We start from the raw sequence: 24,511 nt of genomic DNA, 5'->3' as shown, positions 1-24,511 counted from the left end.
ATTCTCATTCAAGTGTACGTTATCTGTTCCACATTTTTATCAACTGTAATTTACCCTCTGTTATCTTTGACATGCGTCATTTCAGACTTGTTTGACATTTACATTTTGCTACGAATGCTACGTATGGTTACAATTTGTGTGAAGATTTTAAAATTCAGTTCTAATAAAAACCATCAATGGTTTTATAACGGTAAAAATTAATGAATTGATAATGTCGGATTCGGAAGCCAGTAATTATTCGGGGAGTGGTTCGGAGGCCGGTAGCGTAGTATCGAATAGGTCAAGAAGAAGTGCTGCATCAAACCGATCGGCGAGGTCCCGATCTGTGTCGCGTTCGCGGTCGCGCTCCCGATCTCGTTCCCAATCAGGTAGTAGGAGTCCTTCTCGTAGTAGAAGCCCTTCCAGATCACGGTCTAGATCAAGATCCAGATCTCGATCACGCTCTAGGTAATTCATATGACAAATAAGTGCTAATTTGTTTATGTGGAACACCGCCAGTCAATTTGTTTCATTCGTAACAGGAGTCGATCTGCAGAGTCTGGTGGTGGACGCAATAGAGATGACGAAGCTAAGGAGGCATCTGGTGATGAAGAAGTTGAGGTAGATGTTTAATTTATGTAATGTTTATTCAATTATTTTGATCATAAATCATTTTGCTCGATTTGTAGGTTGCTGTTGTAAAAGTATTACATCACAGAATGCTTGTCTATTAACATGAGAAGCCAAACAAAAAATGGATTTTGTGTACAACTAGGAACTAATTGTGTTATAAGTTGTTAAACTCATGATAACGATATTAATTTCTTATCAACAAATGCTTTTTTTATCAGAATGTAATTATTTATGTATATCATAAATATACAAAGAAATTAATGTTATTGAAACTGTAAAAAAAAACAGGAATCATATTATATATGCAACTGTAATAATTGAAAACAAATATATTGATAAACTATCCTGAAGTCCTGGCTTTGCCTGATTTGATTCTGCATATAGAAAAACCTTCTCAAAAAGTGCTAAAACTATTTACAGGAAGTAAGGTTAAGGAATCTTGCTATATGTGCGCACGAAAAGATTTCTTACCAGTTATCTAATTAATTGGCTAAGAAAACAATTAATTAAATTAATAATAAGAACAGCCCAAGTGTAACTGACTGCAATACAGTTAAATGAAAGCCTTGTCGTAATGAGGGTTATAAAATCTATAGCATTATAATCTCTAAACTCAAGCTATTACAAGCTGTTGAAATATTGTGACCAATATTTACTTACACTTTAATACATTATTTTTTTTGTTAGACTGTAATGCTAATATGCTATTCTGCATTATTTCAAGAATTTAATTTTTCCCAAAGATCTGTAAGGTGAACTGTGTAGTTTGAAAATAAACCGAACATAACCTTTCTTATCACATTGATTACCCATAATTTAAAGCTCTATTATAATACTAGCTTTTCTCACTTGCTTTGCTCGTGGTACATATATAACCTATGTCACTTAGTGAAGTTGCAGCTTTTCTTTTTTAAATCAGTAGTTTTTGCATTAAATGTTACAAACGTACAAAATACAGAAGTTTTGTTCTTTATAATAGTGTAGATACCAAAACATAATGTATTGAATTATTGTAAACAGTATGACATCACAATATTTTGACAGATTGTAATCTCACAAGATTCCATCTCATGAGATTGTAATCTAACAGAATTTACAATTTATGGTAACACATATATTATAGAACTTTCTTCTTGACTCTCTTTGCTTTTGATGGCAGGATACATACATAAAATATAGTATAAATTACTTGGTGAAACTTAAAGAGCAACTACTCTTTATGGTTAAACAATTTTTAAAAATGAAAAAGTTATTCAGTTAAATTTAATTCATAACAACATTCTACATTTAAAAAAATACATATACATATATAATGCATTTATAACTTAAACTTCTCTATAAAAGTTTTGTTACTAAAATTACTTTGATGACTCCAAGGATGAACAAGAACCAGAAGGAGAAGACTTAGTGGATTCAGAGGAATATGATGAAGATGAAGAAGAAGAAAGAAGACGGAAGAAACGCAAGAAGGACAGCAGATATGGTGGTTTCATTATTGATGAGGCTGAGGTAAACTATATAGAATATCTATTTAATAGGTAACTAGCTGTGTTTTTTTAAAATGGACGCATATTGCACTATAGCTTAGTTATCCTTTAATGAAAGTTTTGTGAAAACAGTTTGGTTATTCGTCCTAATAAACAAAAAGAGTGTATATCGTATTAAGAAATAACAATTGTTGCTAACATACATTTTAATTCAATTTATTTATAATAATTAATTAGCTATCAACCGCAAAACATCTATATGTAAACTTTTGTTTTTCTATTATTATTGTACCTAATAAATAATAAATTAAGTGATATAAGAGTTTTTTTATTGTAATGTTCTTGTCCTTTTCATATTCAGGTTGATGATGAAGTTGATGAAGATGACGAATGGGAGGAGGGAGCACAAGAAATGGGTATTGTTGGCAATGAAGTGGATGAAATTGGTCCCACTGCTAGGGAAATTGAAGGTCGCCGTCGAGGAACCAACCTATGGGACTCGCAGAAAGAAGAAGAAATCGAAGAATACCTTAGAAACAAATATGCCGATGAATCAGCCGCACTTAGACACTTTGGTGAAGGTGGCGAAGAGATGTCCGATGAAATTACGCAACAAACGCTTTTGCCAGGCATCAAAGACCCCAATTTGTGGATGGTTAAATGTCGTATCGGCGAAGAGAAAGCCACAGTACTCTTGCTCATGAGAAAATTTATTACGTATCAGTACTCGGAAGAACCATTCCAAATTAAATCTGTTGTTGCACCAGAGGGTGTAAAGGGCTATATTTATATAGAAGCATACAAACAAACACACGTGAAGGCGATTATAGAAAGCGTTGGAAATTTAAGAATGGGAGTTTGGAAACAAGAAATGGTTCCCATCAAAGAAATGACTGATGTGTTGAGGGTAGTCAAAGAACAATCAGGTCTTAAGCCCAAACAGTGGGTGCGACTAAAGAGAGGTCTCTACAAAGATGACATAGCCCAAGTAGATTATGTAGATTTAGCTCAAAATCAAGTCCATTTAAAACTATTACCTAGAATTGATTACACGAGACTTAGAGGTGCGTTAAGAACGGTACAAAGTGAAAATGAGGCCGCGAAACGGAAAAAGAAACGCCGGCCTGCTGCAAAACCATTCGATCCGGAAGCTATTAGAGCTATCGGTGGAGAAGTTACATCTGACGGTGACTTCTTGATATTCGAAGGCAATAGATATTCTAGGAAGGGTTTTTTGTATAAGAACTTTTCATCAACTGCTATCCTTGCAGAGGGTGTTAAGCCAACTTTGACTGAATTAGAAAGGTTTGAGGAGCAGCCTGAAGGAATCGATATCGAACTCGCCGCACCAGCTAAAGATGATCCGACAAGTTTACACTCTTTCTCAATGGGCGACAATGTAGAAGTATGCTCTGGAGATCTCGCAAACTTACAAGCCAAAATTATAGCTATAGACGGCTCCATGATAACAGTTATGCCAAAACATGACGCTTTGAAGGATCCTCTAGTGTTCAAACCGAATGAGTTAAGGAAATATTTCAAATTAGGAGATCACGTAAAGGTATTAGCGGGTAGATATGAAGGCGACACGGGTTTGATTGTGCGAGTGGAGGCACAGAGAGTAGTTCTTGTATCAGACTTGACGATGCACGAACTCGAAGTTTTGCCCCGAGATTTGCAATTGTGCTCAGATATGGCAACGGGTGTTGATTCTCTGGGCCAGTTCCAGTGGGGCGATATGGTTCAGCTGGATCCACAAACCGTAGGAGTAATCGTTCGTTTGGAAAAAGAAAACTTCCACGTGCTTGGGATGCAAGGAAAAGTCATAGAATGCAAACCGCAAGCCTTACAGAAGCGACGCGAGAATCGCTTTACGATGGCGCTCGACTCTGAACATAATTCCATACAGAGGAAGGACATAGTGAAAGTGATAGACGGGCCGCACGCGGGCCGAGACGGTGAAATCAAGCACTTGTACAAGAATTTCGCGTTTTTGCAATCCAGAATGTATCTAGACAATGGTGGTATATTCGTGTGCAAAACGCGGCACTTGCAATTAGCTGGTGGGGCGAAGAATAATGCGACAGCGAACGGATTAGCTTTAGGTTTTATGTCGCCGCGTATTCAGTCGCCCATGCATCCCTCGGGGAGAGGTGGGGGCAACATGCGCGGGAGGGGAAGAGGAGGAAGAGGGGGGATGGTGGCGAGGGATCGGGAGCTAGTGGGGGTCACGATAAAGATAACGGGAGGGCCGTTCAAGGGCAACGTCGGGATAGTGCGAGTGGCAACGGGGGCAACGGTGAGGGTGGAACTGCACTCGTCGTGTCAGACTATATCGGTGGAGAGGAGCCATATTGCGGTGGCGGGCGGGCCCACTGGCGCCGCCAGGGGAGGGGCCTCTAGGTTAGTACATGTGACATTTTTTTATGTTTTTATTTGTTTCTTCAAGTTCAAATTTAAGCGTAGAGAAAGTTGGTTATCTGTCTATAACCTGTGTCATTGATAATGTGAAATAAGTTTCCAATAAATGAATTACTAAAATCAAAAAATTTAAAGCAGCCCACGTGTCAACCCGCCCCTAAACAGAGCAACCCATTCCCTTCCAGCTACAGCCGCACGCCGATGCGCGCGGGCGGGTCGCACACGCCCACGTACCGCGACACGGGCATCAAGACGCCGATGCACGGGTCGGCCACGCCCATCTACGAGGCGGGCAGCCGCACGCCGCACTACGGGTCGAGCACGCCCGCGCACGACGGCGGCCGCACGCCGGCGCACGGCGCGTGGGACCCGGCCGCCGCCAACACGCCCGCCCGCCCCGACTTCGACTACGGCCTGGACGACGACCAGCCGCCCGCCTATGAGGGCACGTCGTACGCACAGGTACAACCCTGCCCCGCCTTCAACCACGTCCTTTTCCTTACCCTTCCTAATCCTTTCCTTTATTCCTCTCGTCAATCCTTTCTTAATCCCTTCCCAATTTAAAGTCCATTTGTAGGGGCGTAACGTTTTGAAAACGTTATGAATAAACAAAAAAAAATATGTCCTTATAATATATTAGTGTAGATAGATGCAATTTGGGTATTTATTGGCGAATTGTGCAATGGAAAATGTTATAAAAAATTGTAACCACTATTCTGTTACTTCTTTTTTTAAACTCTAACTGGAAGCTAAATTACCGGGCATGAAACAAAACTTTCATCTTTCCAGGGTCCATTTACGCCGCAGACACCGGGTACGATGTACGGCTCGGACCACACGTACAGCCCGTACCGGCCGAGCCCGAGCCCCAGCGGGTACACGGGCGGGTACCTCGGCACCCCGAGCCCCGGAGGGTACTCCCCGCGGTCACCCTACGCCGGCGGTTCCCCCACGCCCGATTGGCACGCGCCGGATCTGGAGGTGCGCGTGCGCGACAAGGGCGACGGGTTGGGGGGACAGACGGGCGCCCTGCGGGGGGTCAGCGGGGGGGTGTGCACCGTGTACCTGCCCAGTGAGGACCGCTCGGTTAGCCTACAAGCGGATTTGCTGGAACCGGTCGTGCCGCAGCGTGGGGATAGGGTTAAGGTGAGCTGTCAAAGATATTATTGGATAGTATGGTGTCATTTTTTAGTAATTTAATTGACTGCTATGTAGATGCAATAAGAGTTGCATCTTTTTGTAACAATGTAGTAAATTGCATTTTATGAATTGGTAATATTTATTGTATTTATCGGATTTATCGAGCACAGTCTGTATTACAAATGATTAACGATTAATGACATTTTTTTTCTTATTTATCGGTGATTTTATACAGTTAAATATCTAGTAAAAATATATACAGATGTAACTAAACAGATAAATTGTTAATTTCAGGTGATATCCGGCGACGACCGAGAAGCGGTAGGTGAGCTGATCTCCATAGAGGATAAGGAAGGAGTCGTCAAGTTTGTCGGCACTGACGATATTAAGATCATGCAGTTGCGGCGCCTTTGCAAAATGGCGAACGTCTAGATTGACATTTTGACACAAAAATTGGCGGCAAAATGGCAAAATTGACGGCTGGCTGAGATAAATTCAAAAAACTGAAAGCGAAACGAAAAGTTAAATTAATTCCGTTTAATTTTATAGAAACGATTCGTCATTGTATAATTTTTTGATATAGATTCGTGAATAAATGAAATATCGCTTAGCCCTACGAATCATATCAAATTATAGAAATGGGACATTAATATATAATGCTATCAACAGTATCACTTCGTTTCACAAAGAAAAATATACATATATGAAATATATCATAAAACGTAATAAAGAACCAAACTAATATAACACTACACATTAAATATTTTCATAAAGACATATACATTATTCTGTTTGATGTAATATCATTATGATTTTCCTCTAAGTGTAACTGACATGTACGCTACCCCTAAGTTAGTTATTGTTGAGTTCATTAGGTTGTTTTAGTAAATAAATCCTGAAACGGTCACTTTGTTTTTATTTCTTCTCCTAAAAAACCATACCTTGTTAAAAAACCATTCCATACAGATAAAAATTCAGTATATGCCATATGTTGAACCTACATCATGCCTCCTGTTTTATAGACATTGTCCTCTTATAATTTTATAATTTGTGTGTAGATAGATTCCTAGACATTTGAACATATAGAAAAGCTTCGGAGGCTCTCGAAAAAAACACTTGCCCGCTCGACTGGTTAAGGAATTTATTAACCATTTACACAAATTATGCGTATGTATCTTTAAGGAATTAGTAACATCTTTGCAAGTCTACTAACTAATTAAAAGAAAAAAAAACTACTGTAAATTTTTTATTTATGTTGTAGTCTTTAAACGACTTTTCATTCGATATAAATATTGCTAGGCCAAGAGAAAAAAAGCGCATTATACAGGCGTGATTTTTTTTATAGCCTCTTCACTAATCTACTTCCAAAATTCTGATTACAACATCATAACATCTCGTATGTCAAATTCTGTACAGCAGCTTGCCAATCGACCACAAAGCCAACGAAATAGACCTGAATAACAACATACACGTTCAAATAACATTATTTTCCTAGGGTCAGTCTGGTAGAAAGTCATGAAATCACTTTTGAACTTCGAAATAATAAGTCACTATTTTCGCCAGGTAGTAGTTAGAACTAAAGCTAGTGACGTTTTCGATTAATAACTACGATTTAATGTTCATTTAAAGGTGTAATTAGGAACAGGAATATATATACTATTTTATTATTCGAAATAATATAATTCATCATTGGAAATTTGTAAAGAAAACAAAAGTATGATTTTATTAACATCATTTATTGAATAAATAATACAAAAAACGTTTTCAGTTGAAACATTCAAGGATACCGAACGAAAAAATAACTGAGCAAGTGACTCCTACTGACATGGATTAACATTCAATTTTTACTTGATTCAAAACGATTAACATCAAAAAATATGCCGCTACCTATGACAGTAACATACACACTTATAAAATAAATACATTGATGGAATTTTATATTCATATACAGCTATATATACTTAAGTTAGCAGACTGCTTTAGCATCAGCAGTTATATTACAAAACATCGATTATAGAGGGCTCAAAATGCCTGAAAATGCGTAGTAATTATTTGAAATGCTAAACGGAATTGGCTTATGTTAACACATTATTGCTTTTGCTCCATTTAAAGCCTACTTAAACGAGTATCGAGTTAAACAGCGAGAGATGCACTCGGATTTAATTAACACTAAAAACAATTGATCAAACAATTACAACTACATGTAAGTGTATGATGGATGAAGAAAATAAAAAAAAAATCTAAGAAATGACTCGTATTACTAAACCCCAGTGCACCATAACATTAAATTGAGGTTATTAACATGTGCCACCAATATATACACATTTACAATAATTTAAACAAAAAAAAAACGTCATATCGAAATAAAAATGCGACATCTAGAACCTGGGCGCGCGAATCACAAAATCGCCTGATGAATCTCACATTCAGGCTTCACGCGTGGGCCGCTACGAGTACATTCGCCTAATAAAACTAAAACATTTGGTTACTCGATTATGCTCGAAACGCATAAATAAATAGAGAACTACGGCTGTTACAACAGTGGCATGCTTCCCCGTCCCCCTAAGTACTAAAACAATTACTTATTTTTAAAGTTTTATTTTATTCGTCCGCGCCGAAACGAGTCGACGCAGACCGACCTATATAGGATACACTAGGCCAATTTCTAAATCGTCACACGACAGATAAATCTAAACTAAATTATTTACCCAATACGATAGAGAATAATATTTGAGTTGTTCATACATTTTGTTGTCTATTCCGCCGCCATCTTGGAACATCTATCGCATGACATCAAAAACAATTGCACTTCATGTCTCACTTACATTTCATATAAACATCAGATCTAAATGTATACTGCTCTATAAAAGAGAAAAGCTACATTACACAGTACGGCGAGAATTTCATAACTACAATTTATTATTTTAATTAAAGTATATACAAGTTTTTAAGGAAATTTAACACAGATTAATTATAGTACGATTCAATGGAATCTAAAACTATGCATTTACGACGACGATATAATAAAAATGTTATGGACCAACCGAATAAAAGAAAAAACGAAATATTACATGCTCACACAAAAAAAATTAAGTTAGGTGATTTGTTTGATTATACAAAGAGAAGTTACATCGCCGTATATTACAGAAAAACTTGAATTATATATATTGTTATAACCGGTCCATAACACTTTATTTGGCATACATAAAATATAACACCTTAACATAGTGTGATGCACGATATACAAATAAAATTTAATCTCAAGCAATATTACATGATATTTATACAACCATTTACAAACGAATTTAAAAGCCGAAAACCTCATAGAGGCAGAGTGTGGACCGACTTCTTAGAGGCTTGTATCATAGAAGTCGATATTTTGAGCTCCGGTACTGCACACCACGAAAGATCTTACAATTCGTGATATTTATACAAGGTGGAGGTTTGTAGTGCTTGTGTTATAACATAAAGAAAGTGATAATAATCAAAAAACTGACATTTTACATTTCCGAGGTAACTTATTTTGATCCAATTAAACTTAAATTCAGTCTCCTATAAGTGTCTTAATGGGTTTTAAAACTAATAAAATTAATGAGTTCGGATGATGTTTAAATTTTGTTCACATCATACATTTTTGATTTATATTTGTCTCAATCCTTAAATGATAACTTAAAAAACTTAAAGATTCACCATTTTTGACATTTTGACTTTCGACATTTTTAATCTGCACAACTATCCACTACAAACATCTGATGAAACCAAGGCATCTTATACACAACACTAAAAAAAATTACACTACACCCCTCCCCCCCATCTAGACAACCTAGGCCAGCCTAGGGCTTAGTACCGAAGCGTGCGAGCGTCTCACGAGGCGTACATCCTCTTGATGTCCTCCTTGTACCTCTCCTGGATGTCTTTCCTCTTGATCTTGAAGGCCGCCGTCACGAGCCCCATGTCCGGTGACCACACTTCCGTGCACAGTTTAACCGCGGCCGGCACTTCGAATTTCTCTAGGCCACCTGAAATGTTTGGACATACTATTAATATTTTTTATTTCAATGCTCACTGTACACAGACCGGGTTTAGATATTTTTTAGGTCATGTCTCATACGAACCCTTACTGTCAAAGTGTGTGTGAAAGATTATGATCAATCCCATTCAACTTTATTTCAATGTATTAAATAAAGAATTAAAAATAATTAATATGTCTAGACACCAATGTAAAAGAATAATAACAAATTGGCTGCTATCTAAGGACTACTATTTTACAGAAAATATGATTATTTCAAGAACCCGCTGTTAAGAGAGTTGATCAAGTTGAACCTACGTCATCTTTACATTCTCATAAATCACAAATGCACACGCACACACACACACACACACACATACACACACACACACACTTTACTTATTTTTATTTTATTTTTTTTGTTTGTATTTATATCACTATTTCCTTTAATTTTTTTTTTCAACTGTATCGTACCAATGGAACGGTATCGGTACCTGTAATACAGATTAATATCTAGTACGTTACGTTATTGTGGGAGTCGAGCACGCTTCGGCACGAATTGGGCCAGCTCGCACCGGGGAAGTACCACACCCCCACAGAAAACCGGCGTGAAATAGTGGCATGCCACTGTGTTTCGTACGGTGAGTGGGGGAGCCGGATGCCCGTTTCCTTTTCCTCACCAGTCCTAGTCCATTCCTTCTTTCCAGTCGTTAATCCTTTCCTTTCCCTTACCCCATAAAAGCGGGCAGCGCATTCACAGAGTACTACTACTACCTTTGCGAATGTTTATGGGCGGTGGTGATCGCTTACCATCAGGCGAACCACCAGCTCAGCTGCCCGCTATGACATAAAAAAAAAAAAAAAAAAAAACGTGACCAACGTTTTGTTTGTATGTGTGCATATGGTTGAGAAATAAACTTATTTTTATTTTATTTTATTTTATTTATTTCAATTTTAAATTTAATAAAAACGGTTTAGAAAAATGACAATAGATTAACCAATCAAAAAAATCCTACAACTGATTAAAGTACATCTTATTGGGTAGTATTTTTTTTTGTCTATGCATTGTCTTGCGTAATGTTTATTATCCTAATCAAAGTGGAGAAAAGTCCAACTACGGAATCATTTTATACGAAACGGTCCAGCCGTTTTGAACCAGTATGGGAACGAGCATTGCGACACGAGAATCTTACATATATGGAGATTGCCAGCTACTCACATTTTCTCGCATGATCGGCCAGCTCCTTCACCACCGCCTTCTCCACCTCGCCGTTCTGGCACAGCTGGTCGAAGTCCATCTCGGGCAGGCCGATCCTGGCGGCCAGCTCGGCCAGGTGCCGGGGGTTGGGCACCAGCAGCGCCACCGTGTACGTCTTCGAGCTGTCCCCGTACACGCATATGTTCTCCACTATGGGACACGTCTTCAGCTCCGCCTCCACTTTGCCGAGCGACACGTACTCGCCGGCCTGCAGCTTCACTAGGTCCTTCTTGCGGTCTGCGGGGTGATATCACTGTATCAGTGCACGTGGATATGCGGCGGTGGTACGTATCAAAAAAATCAGTTCACGTAGAGACAAACATTGGAGAATTATTGTTTTGATACGTGAATTTATATATATTTAATTATATTGAAGAGTGATTACGAGTGAATGATTTGTGTATTTCATATCACGTTTTTTGATTAGAAATTTCTATACCGTATTCATCATCATCAGCCTATATATGTCAAATGTCGACGAACTTTTTATTCTAGGACATGCCGGTTTCCTCACGATGTTTTTCTTCACCGTTTTAAGCAATGGCGATGTTATCTACATGTGCAGATAAATTGAAAAATCAATTTATATTCTGCACGCCCGCCCGGTCTCGAATCCCGACTTATCGATTTTGGACTCCAAGGTTCTCATGAGCCACCATTGTTTTTTTTCGTATTATCGTATTAGGAACATTAAATATGGAAATATATATCAGGGCGTTAAAAAGAAATCTTGTTGAAAAAATAAACGTTGAGCTGAAGTGTAATTTTTTATACCTTTTCCTTTAAGTTTTTTCGAATAAATAAATTTATATATGAACCCACGCCTTATTTATAAATTAACCATCAAATTAGAAATATCTCTCTAACAGTATTTGTAAACATCATCATATCATATACTGTGCCCCCTGCCCCCTGCCCCACTCACCGATAATCTTAATACAGCCATCGTGATGCAGCTCGCCGATATCTCCGGAGCGGAACCAGCGTCGCCCGCCCACGTCTACGAACTCCTCTCGACTCTTCTCCGGGTTCTTGTAATACCCTTCGGCTACGCTGTCACCGCCTATTACTATCTCACCCTGAGGATTAAGAACAATAATAATATATATACAATACATATACAATATATATACAATAATAATAGATAGTGCAACTTGTTTTGCACTACTCTCTATAAAGTCTCAGGCTCCATATTCGAGTACAGTGCTACCAACTAATCCCAGAAAAAAGGGTGTTGTCACCATCGGTTCAGTGTTTTTTCGAATAATATTCCAGGCATCACTTTTAATGGCTTTCAGCATGTTAAACAATAAAAATTTTGAAACAATTAATACATACAGAAAACGCGAACTAGTCAACAATGACAATTCAATATTTTTAAGTAAAATATTTCGCCATTTCAAAGCTTAAAGTTGGTGGTTCGTTACAAATTTAACGGCATTTTTTAAACTGCTTTGTTAAAGATTATAACATGTTCTTTACTAATACCTGAGGGTATGGTTTGTTGCCAACGCGATAGTTGCCCTCCTCCCAGTTCACCAGCTTGATGTCTGTGCCCGTGGTGGGAGCCCCCACCCGACCGGTTGACCTGCAAAATAAATAATCTATTCAATACACAGTATTTTCTTGTGTTTGATTTATCGCGAGTGTTATATATTTATAAATAAAAGACTTATTGTTTTTACAGAAGGAGAAGGATGCACCTGCCAACCCTTGGGTCAGTGGGGGAGCCGGCGACCCGTTTCCTTTTCTTCACCGTTCCCAGTCCATGCCTACACTCCAGGCAACAATCCTTTCCCTATCCATTACCTAGGTGGTGATCGCTTACGATCAGTTGAACCACCAGCCCAGTAACCCGATATGACATAAAAATGTCAATAGCAATAGAAATAATACAAAAATTTAGATCTATACATGTGGTTCTGATTTATTTAAACCGAAACAACCATGAACAATATTAATACAGTAAAGCGAAGGTATGAAAAAAAAAATGCGAAAGCGCGCGCGCACGCACGCACGCACGCACGCACGCACCGGTCGAGCAGGTCCATGATGGTCGCGCAGGAGGTGGTCTCGGTGAGGCCGTAGCCGGCGATGACGTCACAGCACAGGCACAGGCGCACCTGCGTGTGCGTGTCGGGCGCCAGCGGCGCGCCGCCCGCGATCATCAGCCGCACGCGCCCGCCCAGCAGCGCGCGCACCTTCTTGAATACCTGCGTGCGACGATTATTAATGTAAGTCGTGACGGACAGGCGGCACAGATAACGAATAAATGGTGTAAAAAAAAAATTGATAAAGTATACAAGTGGACTAAGGCGGAATCGAGAACGTTGAGACTTGTATAAATGTGTATTTAAGGGGTGATGATTATTATGAGACTAGATGTCATCCGTGGCCATACTCACATGGTCCTCGGAAAGTAGCCTGAGTATGTAGACTCAGACTACAATCTATATCTGATACAAATTTCATACAGATCCAATGCGCTGTTTTTGCGTGAAGGATTATCATACAAACAATCATACACTCTTACTAGTATCGTGATGATGATGATGATACGTACAATAGTGTTAAGTATCGGCGTGTCGTATCCCCGCTTCATCCAGCCCTGCTTGTACGCGTACGCCCACTTGAAGAAGGCGCCCGCGAACTCGCCGCTGCGAGACACTTTGTCCGTTATGCCCTTGCTAATACGGTCCATTATTAACTGTAAACCATTCAAATATATTAATTAGGTCATTTCACCGAGATGAAACTAACGACGTTGGCTTTATAAATAAACTAGCTGCGCCACGCGGTTTCACCTGCGTAAGTCCGTATCCCGTAGGAATATCGGGATAAAAAGTTGCCTATATGTTATTCCAGTTATCCATCTGTCTACGTACCAAGTTTCATTGCATCCGGTTCAGTAGTTTTTGCGTGAAAAAGCAACAAACACACACACATCCTTACATACTTTCGCATTTATAATATTAGTAGGATAGTAGGATTAGTAGGATAGGAAGTAGGATGCTAAATACTAAACAATATTCTTGTAATTACAAATATTATTTGCTTATGACTACAAAATGTTATCTTTATACTTTCGTTTTAAGATGTTTTAGTTGTTTAATTTATATGCATGTTGTGTTTACCTTTTAGAGGTGTGCATTTAGCTCTTAATTTTTTTTTATAATTACTTGATATATTTTTTTTTTAATGTAATACAAAAAAAAATTATTAACTACACTTACTTACATTACACTTTTTATTGTTAAGTTCGGTTAAAATGAAAAAAGAAATATGTACTCGGATTTATAAAGATGTCTGTTTAAAATAATACTAAGTGAAATTAGGCTACTTTGTTAAAAGAGTATCATCAAGAAAAGCAATTAAAGTTATTTAAACTACTACAAAACTAAATAGACAATGTGCTCACAGGTACAGTGGTGATGCAAGTTGGCTGCAAGATAGTCGCGTCTCCCTTCGTTCCCTTCATGATCTTGCTCGACGAGTCCAACATCGTCAGCGGTGTGGAATATCCGATTGGCACACCTAAAAATAAAAATATATATTTCAGTCGAATTCACTTCTATAAATGGCAATATTCGTATAAAACGTAAAGAAAAAGTTCAGTGTTAAAGAAGAAATTCTGTTCAGATTTCAACATACAATTAAGTCTCTTTTGAGAGGTTTTTTTTTAATGGTTACAAATTGGTTTTACGTAAAATAATAACAAAAAAATATTACTTATACTCGTATTATGTAGTAGTCTATAATGTAGATTACTACAGTACTGTACACATGCCATGTAAGCTTTCTTTGAAAGTATTAAGTTTATTTATTTTATCAAAATAATGACACGCCATTACAGATATTTGCCCAATGCCAAAGACCAAGTGATAAAAAAAAAACCTCATAAGATTTAGTTAGCTAGTTTAAGCTAACTAAATGTAACTATATAAAAAGTCAATCACAAATACGCAAAACTCAATACCACATAGACATACTTAATGAAATATCTATAAAATACTAACCTCCAATAATGCACAGGCTCTCAGCGAGCAGTTCAAACACATGCGCCAAGGGTAGGAAGCCCATCAGCATATCATCATCATAAATCGGCACTCCGTCCGCGAACGATTTGAGCGTGGCCACCATGTTCCTGTGGGACAACACTACGCCCTTGGGCACGCCGGTCGAGCCGGAAGTGTACATCACTATGGCCGTGTCGGACGGCAGCGGCGGGTGGGACTCTGGAGACAATTGGGACCTTTAGTGTTCTGGTGGTAGAATTTTGAGTGCATTGTGGGTTTGTTAATGTAGACTGTAGAGGAAATGTTTTATCGTGTTACAACGGGCACCAGCTTATGATTTTTTTTAAAACTGTATCTATGATCTTGAACTTGAGATCCAATGAAATTTGGCGATGGCAAATTAAGATAATTTATTGTGAAACATAAATATGTAGCTTTAGCCCGCACGTGTTACATATAAACCATCCTCTTGAATCACTTTATCTATTAAAATAAAAAAATACTGTAATTTTAAAGATCTAAGCATACAGACACACAGACGGCTGAAAGCGACTTTGTTTTATACTATGAAGTCAAATAGGCACTGGCTACTGGAAATCTTTTTAAGACTGTATCTTAGCCCTCTGAGCCTGAGTTTTAATGAAATAAGGCGATGACAAATAAAAGGAGTAACTTAGAATTATTTATAAAGACATGTCCGTAATCGATAAAATAAAATATTATTTTATCCCATCCAAGTTATTTGTAAGTTAAGTGTATGTAGTTCTATGACAGTTTTAACATAACTATACCATTATTTGTGAAAAATGTAAACAATACTAAATTCCTTAATCATTCCATCATAACAAATGCATACTTTGACATAAAAATAATTCATTAAACATTCCCAAAAAAGCAATCCCATGTGTAGACAAAACTCCAGTAGGAATCCACGAAGCTCACCGACTTTCGACTGCTTCCCCTTCTCGATAACCTCCTTATACGCGACGATCTTGATGCCCGGCTTGAAGCCATCCCGGTCCGTGGTCTTCAGCTGGTCCTCCATGAAGATGATGGTCTCCACCTTGGGCGTTTTGGCGAGGATCTTCTTGAACTTGGGCAGCAGATCGTGCGTGGTGATGACTGTGGACACCTCCGTTTCGTTGATGCCGTGCGCTATGGCCTCATCGCCGAGGGTCGCGTAGATTGTGACCACTGGAAATTTCGAATTTTTTTATGTTAAAATTTTTTTTTATATAGTCAAGGGGGTGTGATTTATGATTTTTAATAGGACAATTGTAAAATTGGCGTTGAATAATACAACTAGATGGCATTCTATCACATGTTACACAGATGTCATCTATATGATCCAACCTTCTATTGAAATTACATTAGTTAAGCTAAATTGGAGAATTAATTTAAGGTTTTGTGCTACTTTCTTGAAATTTGGCTCATGTATGAATGTCAAATAAGAAAACCAAGAGCAGTTTATGTTAGTTAGCAGTCATTTATTGGAATTTAGACTAATCCATCCTGACTCCCCCACTTACACTGGACATTGGCGCAGTCCTTCCGTTGGGTGAAGCCATTAACAAAGAGAAGAAGAAGACTAATCCAGCACCATCATCCACTCACCGGGTATGCTCCGCTTGAAGCATCCGTGCGCGGCGACCATCCACTCGGCGCGCGTCTCCGCGAACATGACGACGTTCTGGCGCGGCTGGCAGCCGAGCTCGTGCAGCCCGGCCGCGAACCAGCGCGCCTCCTGCTCCACGTCGCGGAACGAGCGCCACACGTAGTCGCCCATGTTGTACTGCGGGGTGTTTGTTACGTGGGGTTACATTGGGGGTAACTACTACCGTTACAGTTACGTAGGTAGTTGTAGTTACGGAAGTAGTAGTATCATATTGTGCTGGGGCTATTATGTGGGTTTTTATCCACGTTAGTAATACGAGTTAATTTGTTTTACAACTTGGGAGTTTGGGTAGTGTCAATAGCAATATAAAATATTAATGAATCGTTTCTGAGATAATTCATATTATAATAAGCTTACATATGTAGCTCAAATTCACAAATACATAGGAGCTATATATATAGCTAACTTCCACAATGCAAACTGGGCCCAGGACTCAATATTTTAAAATAAACCTTCAATATTACGACTTCCACCCTCCGAACCACCGTTTTTACCTTCTTAAACACCCTCCCATTCGCCTGGGGCTCGTCCTCCTCGCTGAGCACGGTCCTCGTGCCGAGGCAGGGCCGCTCCTGCCAGCGCGCCGCCGCCGCGCGCAGCATGCTCTCCATAGTCGTCACGTTGTCGCGCACGAGCCGCTGGTGCAGCGCGCACGCAGTGGACACCGACCGCACCGTGATACTGTCCGGCGACGATTCTATTATGCTTGCCTGGAATGGGCGTTTGCCTTTATTTAATTTGTTTATTTACTGTCTATATTCGTACGAATGTGTTTGCAACTATAAGTTGACAAAGAAAGGAGCATTTAAGACCGCGAAAATGTATGTCATTGTGTACTTACCACACCAATAAAAACATTTATTTATTATGACAACACAGTACAACAACGTAGTATGTCTCAATTCTAATTATAATTTTAATTTAACGGCAAGGAAAATATATTCAAATATAATAAAATAAAAAGGGCTATTCACTAAAGACAATAATATTTTAAATAACCTTTTCATGTCATATTGCATTTAAATTTAAATGAAGCTTCTATTGTTCTATTCTATTTATACAAATTAAATAATCGTCAATTAATCACATTCTTAATCAGTTCTATTGTTTCGTTTCAAAATAGATACCACTAGAATAAAACAAAATACACGAAATTACTGCCATTACGTCTGCCTTATTGCTTCTCATAACTCTTAGTTACAAAAACCTTCGCGCTTCAGGAGACCCTGGTTCTTAAAAAAACTTTATGCCTATTGCCATTAATGTCACTTTACCTTAATTCGTCTTGACATCGACCGTTTCCTCCATGGCCTTTGAAGGATTAGGTGTATTGGGAATGACAATATATCGTACACGAGGACAACGGCGCGGATCGTCTGCAGCACAGCCGACACCCACCATGACTCTGGCCTGAGGACAATAAAACTATATTTAGAATAGGGGAAGTTCCATGTAAAAGAAATAAAAAGAAACAATGAGGTATGTTCCATTGTTTATTCTTTGAACACTCGTTTCAATACTTGAAAAACCTTCATAAATTCATTATGAGATAATCTACTGAAATAAACTCAAGAAACTATGTTTTAATTAGATACTACGCATATATAATTAACAAAGAATAAAACAAAGTAACCATACAAAAAAGTACAATAACAAAATGTCAAAGAACCTAAACAAAGAAGTCGCCAATCAACAAAAACCTACTCGAAGGACCTTGACTGAAGTCGCGATCTCGTGGCCAGTCGGTTCAATATTCATTGCCACAAGGAAGACGTTGTCTATGCTAAAATATGGCTTAAGCGAAGATACATCGGAAGTCACTGGATAATTAGAATCATTAGTCGAAGTTAATTCACCAAAATGTATACAGATATGTTAATAAATGTCACTTAATTGGACACTGGATCGTAAATGTGTAATGAATATTAAAACGACAATTTGTCAACGCGAAATTATTCAATGGTTTCCGATCGATTTGTAAGCAATGATTTACAATTACATGTTAATTTTGGTGTTTCCGTAAAATAGATATTTATAACGATTCGTAACTGCCGATAGCTTTAACAATTTAGAAATTCGACACATAAAATGAACCTTGTACTATAGAGGATAACTTATTAATCTGGAGGTTTGGAAAGATCATATATATGTACATCGTAATTGTGAGGCATAAATATCAAGGTGCCAAGTCAACAGAGAAATGCGCAAAGCTCATACGGGCTAAGTGCCAAAAAAAAAAAAAAGAAAAATTACTTGACGTGTTCGGAGTTTGCATCGAAAATCTGGATGACGTTTTATCAAGTGCAATAATGGCGATAGCGTTAAAGGCACATGTTTTTCAGACATAACGTAAATTTTCCCTGAGGGCAACAGCATATTATATTTATTATTATAACATCAAACTTACAAAGTTATATAGGTATAAAGGAATTTTGGTTCGGTCTAAATGGCTGATTTAACCTTACAAGCTCGCGTAATCCGTAGTTTTGATCTGTTAATCTTTATGGTTTCACATGAATAGTGACTTGTATTATTGCTTCTAAATCACATTAACTGTAATACACTTTAGGATCTTTGTGTAGTTACGACCAAGATAACTTAAGACCATTAAAACTAAAAAGGAAGCGTCAGTTTGTTATTTAAAAATATCAGATTTACAATACAGTATTGTAGCGATAATTATAAAAATATTCGTCTCTGTCTGTTTGTTTTTGTATCCAGAACTCACCGAAGCAGTTTAACTAATTTTAAAGGTACATAACTAGAAATAACTCTTATTATTGCCTACAATAAAATCTTTAAATCACATACAAAGTGCAATACTTTTAATGTTTTAAAGTCAGCAAAGCAAATTGAAATAATTACTCAAATACTCAATTCAAAATTGTTTCATCACTAAACAGTAGTTAACAACATTTAATTATTTCGGATAGTGGTTAACAACTTTTTTATCCCAATTCCACGGGCAAAAGAAATCTATCTTTATAGGCACGTGTATTTTTACGCGGGTGACCTGCTAATTGTGTCCCTGTTAAGAAACACGTGTATTCGTTTTAGATAATTTCTTTTTCAGACGCGCCGTCGCTCGCGGCTGTTGGCTGCGACAATGTTTTCATTTAACGAGATTAAACTGGTAATAGGTGTAAACATTATCTTTTATAATGTAATACGTTTCGTATTATGTTCGAGATTTGGTTTTTAATTTCGTTCAATAAAAAGAACACATTTGATGGCTATAATAGTTAATTTACTATTTTCTCTCTCATCTGTAATTGCAATTTTTGCGCGGTGCTTCAATAAATTCATTTGCTACGGCAAAGTCCAACCAAGCTTTATATAATATTACGAATAATTATAAATATTAATAAGAACGAAACATTTAGGGTATACAGCGATTAACATGTATTAAAATTTGTAACCTCAAAAATAATAATATGTAGTACGAAAAAATATATGAACAGAATTTTTCGACGCCAATTTATTACTTATGGAGGTAATAAATCAACTTAATATATGACGCCGCCTGGTAATATAATAACTATGTTGTTCTTTGACGCAAAACACCAACAATTTACTTTACTTTTTCTAATATACCTTAAAATAAAATTTTAGTATGCAATCTGTATTTAGGAAATTTAAAACTCAAACGAAAATAGTAGTTACCACTATGGGAATGAGATGTTTCAACGCGGTAAAAAGTAGCCTCCTCATTACCTACCTACGCAAACATCATACTAGCAAATCGCTCCGTTGCGACGTAAAAGAGAGGCAAACAAACAAACACACCCTTTCGCATTTATAATATTAGTAACGGTGTTCTCCTTCTTCGATCTACTATCCCGATTATCCATACCTACGTGCTTAAAAAACACACCATCCACAACGTAATAAAACGTTGACGTCATCGCAAGCAGCCGAGAGGAAACTATAGGCTACCTCTTATCCGGATTCTCGGGCGTAACCGACATTATACATATCCTGCAATCACGCTTAGCCACCCACACATAATCCCAGTAATATTATAAGCGCGAAAGGCGTAAGGTCTGCAAACGACCTTACGCCTCTGCAAATGTTCATGGGCGGTGGTAGCCCTTACCATCAGGCGACCCACCGAAGATGATAAACCACCCATAAAAGAAAAAAAACGCGATAGTTTGTAGGAATGTACGGATGTATCATGCATGTTACGCAAAATCAGATGATCCTATGTGTATGAAATTTGGTATGACACAGATTAGGTATAGTCTGGATTATCACATAGGCTACATCACACGCGGTTATCACGCGAGCGACGCCGCGTGCTCCAGCTAATCCACGGACACTGTTATCGGCACACTTGGCCTGGTTTCACAAGCGATTGCCCGCGACGTAGTTTTAACTGCTCTAGCTCTAGGTGTGCCCTATTTTAATTACACGTGACTTAGCATTCATTAAGGTTTAAATTTGTTTGTCGCCATCCGGTTGAATTTACTGTGTAATAAATCCTTCCATTATCCATTCGAATTACCTTTTCAGTCCTAAAATAGACAAAATTGTGAGGGACACCATCCTACTCATATTATAAATGCGAAAGTTTGTGAGAATGGATGTATATTTGATACTCTTTTGATACTTAGATAGCTGGACAACTGGAATAACACACAACGCGACATAACATAACGCCATAATTGTTAAGGATATGTCTTGGTCGTAAACATATCGACTTGAATCCAAATCTGAAAATATAGAAAATTTTAACTATAGAACAAAGTTAGCAATCTGCAGTCTTAGTAGACTCAGTCCAAGCGAGCGAAGACACTCAATATCACACAATCGACTACGATTTGGAGGCCCGTTTCCTTTTCCTCACCCGTCCTAGTCCATTCCTTCTTTCCAGTCGTTAATCCTTTCCTTTCCCTTACCCCATAAAAACGGGCAGCGCATTCACGGCGGTACTACCTTTGCCAATGTTTATGGGCGGTGGTGATCGCTTACCATCAGGCGAACCACCAGCTCAGCTGCCCGCTATGACATAAAAAAAAAAAAAACGATTCCCAAAGTTTCACCCTCTATCAATTCTTTCTCCCGTGCTTAATTAGTATTTTACGCATCAATATATAGCTGACGAATTGTTTTTCGTCACATACATTTGTTTTTACATTAAATGTCACCTGAGCTGTTACAAAGTGGTTTATGCTTAAATAATATAGATTGTTAACGCATATAGCAAAACTTTTATCTTCACGGTATAATACGTCAATCAACATTTTAATTACATTCAATGTTCATTTTAAATTCGTCTTCTATTATCGCGGGTGTAAATTCCACTTTTTCTCTTATCACACATTTCCACTAATGCCTAAAGAGAATGAATTACATTTGAATCATCATAACTCGCATTAATTATTATGTAAAAATTAAATTGATTTAGAAATAAGCACTTGATAAGATAACGTAATTAAAATAATAAGGATTACAATCACTTCGATTATAGATAAATCTTGAGTGAAAATACTCCAAGTATCGGAAAGAGATTGGTCTTGATATTTATCAGGATATATTGTTGATTTATCGTCAGATAAGACAATATGTTACATCTTAATCAATTCTGATGTAACCAAGCTATTTGTTAGATGTAACATATCAAATAAGCTACTGATCAATCAGCGACATGACATAAAGGAATTATAGAAATGTATTATATCGTTTAACTTATATATTAGTTTAGAAACCTAATACAACACGTCTACGCTACAACTTATACCATATTAATCTTCCGAGTAACAAAGAAGAACCGGTGCTATAAAATTGCTGTTTAAAATCTCACATACCGTATTTTCGACGATTCACAATGATCACATTAAGTGCGCAATTGGCACTCGCATTAAAACTCACGTCCTACTTAAAGACCACTGAGTGAACGGTACGGTACATACCTGTGTTCAATTTTATATATAAAGAAAGAATTTTTTGTAATATGAACTGTTTATTGAGGTGCAAAACCTCGCGTCAATATGGATACGAGATTATTATCTGTGGATATAGAAATTTCTTGCGACGTCGTATGTGAGGTGAATGGGGAAAAGTTTATAAAGGAAATACTGCGAACTCTATATCTTTTGATACTGTATATCGTTATTATTCCGTCGCAGTTCTCTCTTTCGTTGAGCCAGATGTAGGTAATATGAACTGTTCTCAAATCCAATCAAAGATATTAAAGATTATATGTACTAGGTGGATGGAATGTAGTGAATTGTGAGAAGGCTTAATTCCTTGGTTATTTATCTAGAAAAGGATGCAACAACAATTTGTTACTTTTGTAGGCATTCTATACGATCGATAGACTATGAGCGATAAGAATTGTTATTTCAATTCAATATGTTATCATTGCGTCCTCTGTACTGAGTATCATAAAAAACAATCATCCGAAATAACGCGCAGAAAACACCCGCATTAGCTAATCCTACCAATCCTATATCGAAATGCAGCATTTGATAAGAACGCCATAGATAAGGGCATGTTATCAGCCAATGCTTAATAAGGTGTTCATGAATGATTCCCACGCAATACGCATGCGCACTAGGGTTGGCACATTCTTATATTCCCACGTTCACTTGCTATAGTAACTATTTAATCGATTAACAGTTTAAACATTCAATTCTAACTCATCGGGGGTATAACATCTATATTTCAATTAGAGTAGCCACGTGGCGACCCACTTTACCACCGGCTCCATTAAATTCTTTAACACTTCCAAGTTGGCAGCCCTGCTCCCTCCCCCCTCCGCTGCGGGTCACGGCCGCCAGCAGATGCATCCGACACTGACCTACCGATCCTATTTACGGCACGCTCCGGTATCGATCGGTGTGCATTCACGGCACATCGCTGCCTCATTGAGACTTCCTGTGCACAGGAGTTGAGGTTTCTCAATACACAACCGTTAAGCGTGTTGTACCGAGTACGCTAATGATTCCTTTTATGGCGAATGATTCCTGTATGGTAATGATTACTCCGTATGGTGCTTTGTGTGCCAAATTTTAACAGTAATTTCGGTTTATTGCTATCTATGTACCATTACTAATCCGAAGAAAGTTGATAACAATTATTTCCCAATACTTCATTCTTTTAAAATTTGCTGAATATGCCAAGATAAATGCTTCGTTTTATTTCATATCCAGATAGACGATTTAATATCCAAATATTTAAAGCATCAAATCTTCTATAAATACAGATATTTATAGTTTCTAAGCTATTGGTTTAGTTACGAACAATTCTCTTCAAAGGGTGTGGGGTACTTCATAGGTTGCCAAGAGGTCAGGCGATGCCACGGTACGGCGAAGTGAATCGTGATCGCATTTACTATATTATTCAGAAATTTCTCATTTACAAAGTGCTTGAATGCTATAGACCTAAAAATTAAACCCTTCAAAGGACCAATCCAATATTCACAATGATATCTGGCGCAGCAATGCCAATCCCATAACTCGCAGTCCCTCACAGTGGCATGTGAAATAACAATTACTCTAATTGCAGACCTTGAGGGGGACTCACCTCTCCGAGCGGACTTTGATCTCGCCTCGCCACGCCGCTGCAAAACCAGACTACCTACTAGATACTGGTGCCATTTTTTGTTATTTTCGTTATGTCGTGGGCGCTCGAGACAGCTTATATGGACTATAGAGGCTTTGTTTATCGATCCATGGAGACACCTAAATAGAATATGAAAACCGAAAGTATTGATTAGTTTGCTCCTTTGTGTCGTGCTTTTTTTCTTTTTTTTCCATAGCAGCGCAAACAACCACCCTCCTACTCTGTTTTAAGGATACAATTTGTGAGATAGAAACGATAGCAACTAGAGATGTCTCTATGGAAAATCCAGTCCAGTCGAGAGCGTTACTATGATCATTTTAGTAG

General features: G+C 37.9%; 2 protein-coding genes across 3 annotated transcripts in view; one reads left to right on the top strand and one right to left on the bottom strand.

The window, feature by feature from the left end:
• The first annotated feature begins 87 nt into the window (after positions 1 to 87).
• Positions 88 to 6,565, top strand: LOC119828682 (transcription elongation factor SPT5). Its single transcript, XM_038350925.1, has 7 exons — positions 88 to 447; positions 522 to 600; positions 1,990 to 2,121; positions 2,461 to 4,502; positions 4,706 to 4,982; positions 5,310 to 5,666; positions 5,955 to 6,565. The coding sequence occupies exons 1-7, from the start codon at positions 212 to 214 to the stop codon at positions 6,090 to 6,092; spliced, it is 3,261 nt and encodes a 1,086-aa protein (XP_038206853.1). The 5' UTR covers positions 88 to 211; the 3' UTR covers positions 6,093 to 6,565.
• An 812-nt stretch (positions 6,566 to 7,377) lies between these two features.
• LOC119832165 (long-chain-fatty-acid--CoA ligase 4) overlaps positions 7,378 to 24,511 on the bottom strand; it is a 45,298-nt gene continuing 28,164 nt past the window's right edge. For both annotated transcript variants that reach the window (XM_038355779.1, XM_038355787.1), the window contains exons 3-14: positions 17,893 to 18,028; positions 17,113 to 17,328; positions 16,558 to 16,735; positions 15,886 to 16,137; positions 14,944 to 15,162; positions 14,346 to 14,461; positions 13,491 to 13,634; positions 12,962 to 13,140; positions 12,416 to 12,515; positions 11,853 to 12,006; positions 10,889 to 11,164; positions 7,378 to 9,679 (exon numbers count right to left, since the gene is read on the bottom strand). In XM_038355779.1, coding sequence (XP_038211707.1) covers positions 9,525 to 9,679; positions 10,889 to 11,164; positions 11,853 to 12,006; positions 12,416 to 12,515; positions 12,962 to 13,140; positions 13,491 to 13,634; positions 14,346 to 14,461; positions 14,944 to 15,162; positions 15,886 to 16,137; positions 16,558 to 16,735; positions 17,113 to 17,328; positions 17,893 to 18,028 — 2,125 coding nt within the window. In that variant the 3' untranslated portion in view covers positions 7,378 to 9,524. The remainder of the gene's footprint in view (positions 9,680 to 10,888; positions 11,165 to 11,852; positions 12,007 to 12,415; positions 12,516 to 12,961; positions 13,141 to 13,490; positions 13,635 to 14,345; positions 14,462 to 14,943; positions 15,163 to 15,885; positions 16,138 to 16,557; positions 16,736 to 17,112; positions 17,329 to 17,892; positions 18,029 to 24,511) is intronic.

The sequence above is a fragment of the Zerene cesonia genome, chromosome 1 (genome assembly GCF_012273895.1).
Source record: "Zerene cesonia ecotype Mississippi chromosome 1, Zerene_cesonia_1.1, whole genome shotgun sequence".
NCBI classification, from domain to species: domain Eukaryota; kingdom Metazoa; phylum Arthropoda; class Insecta; order Lepidoptera; family Pieridae; genus Zerene; species Zerene cesonia.
Note: the sequence above shows the minus strand (reverse complement) of the source record. Positions and strands in the feature narration are given on the sequence as shown.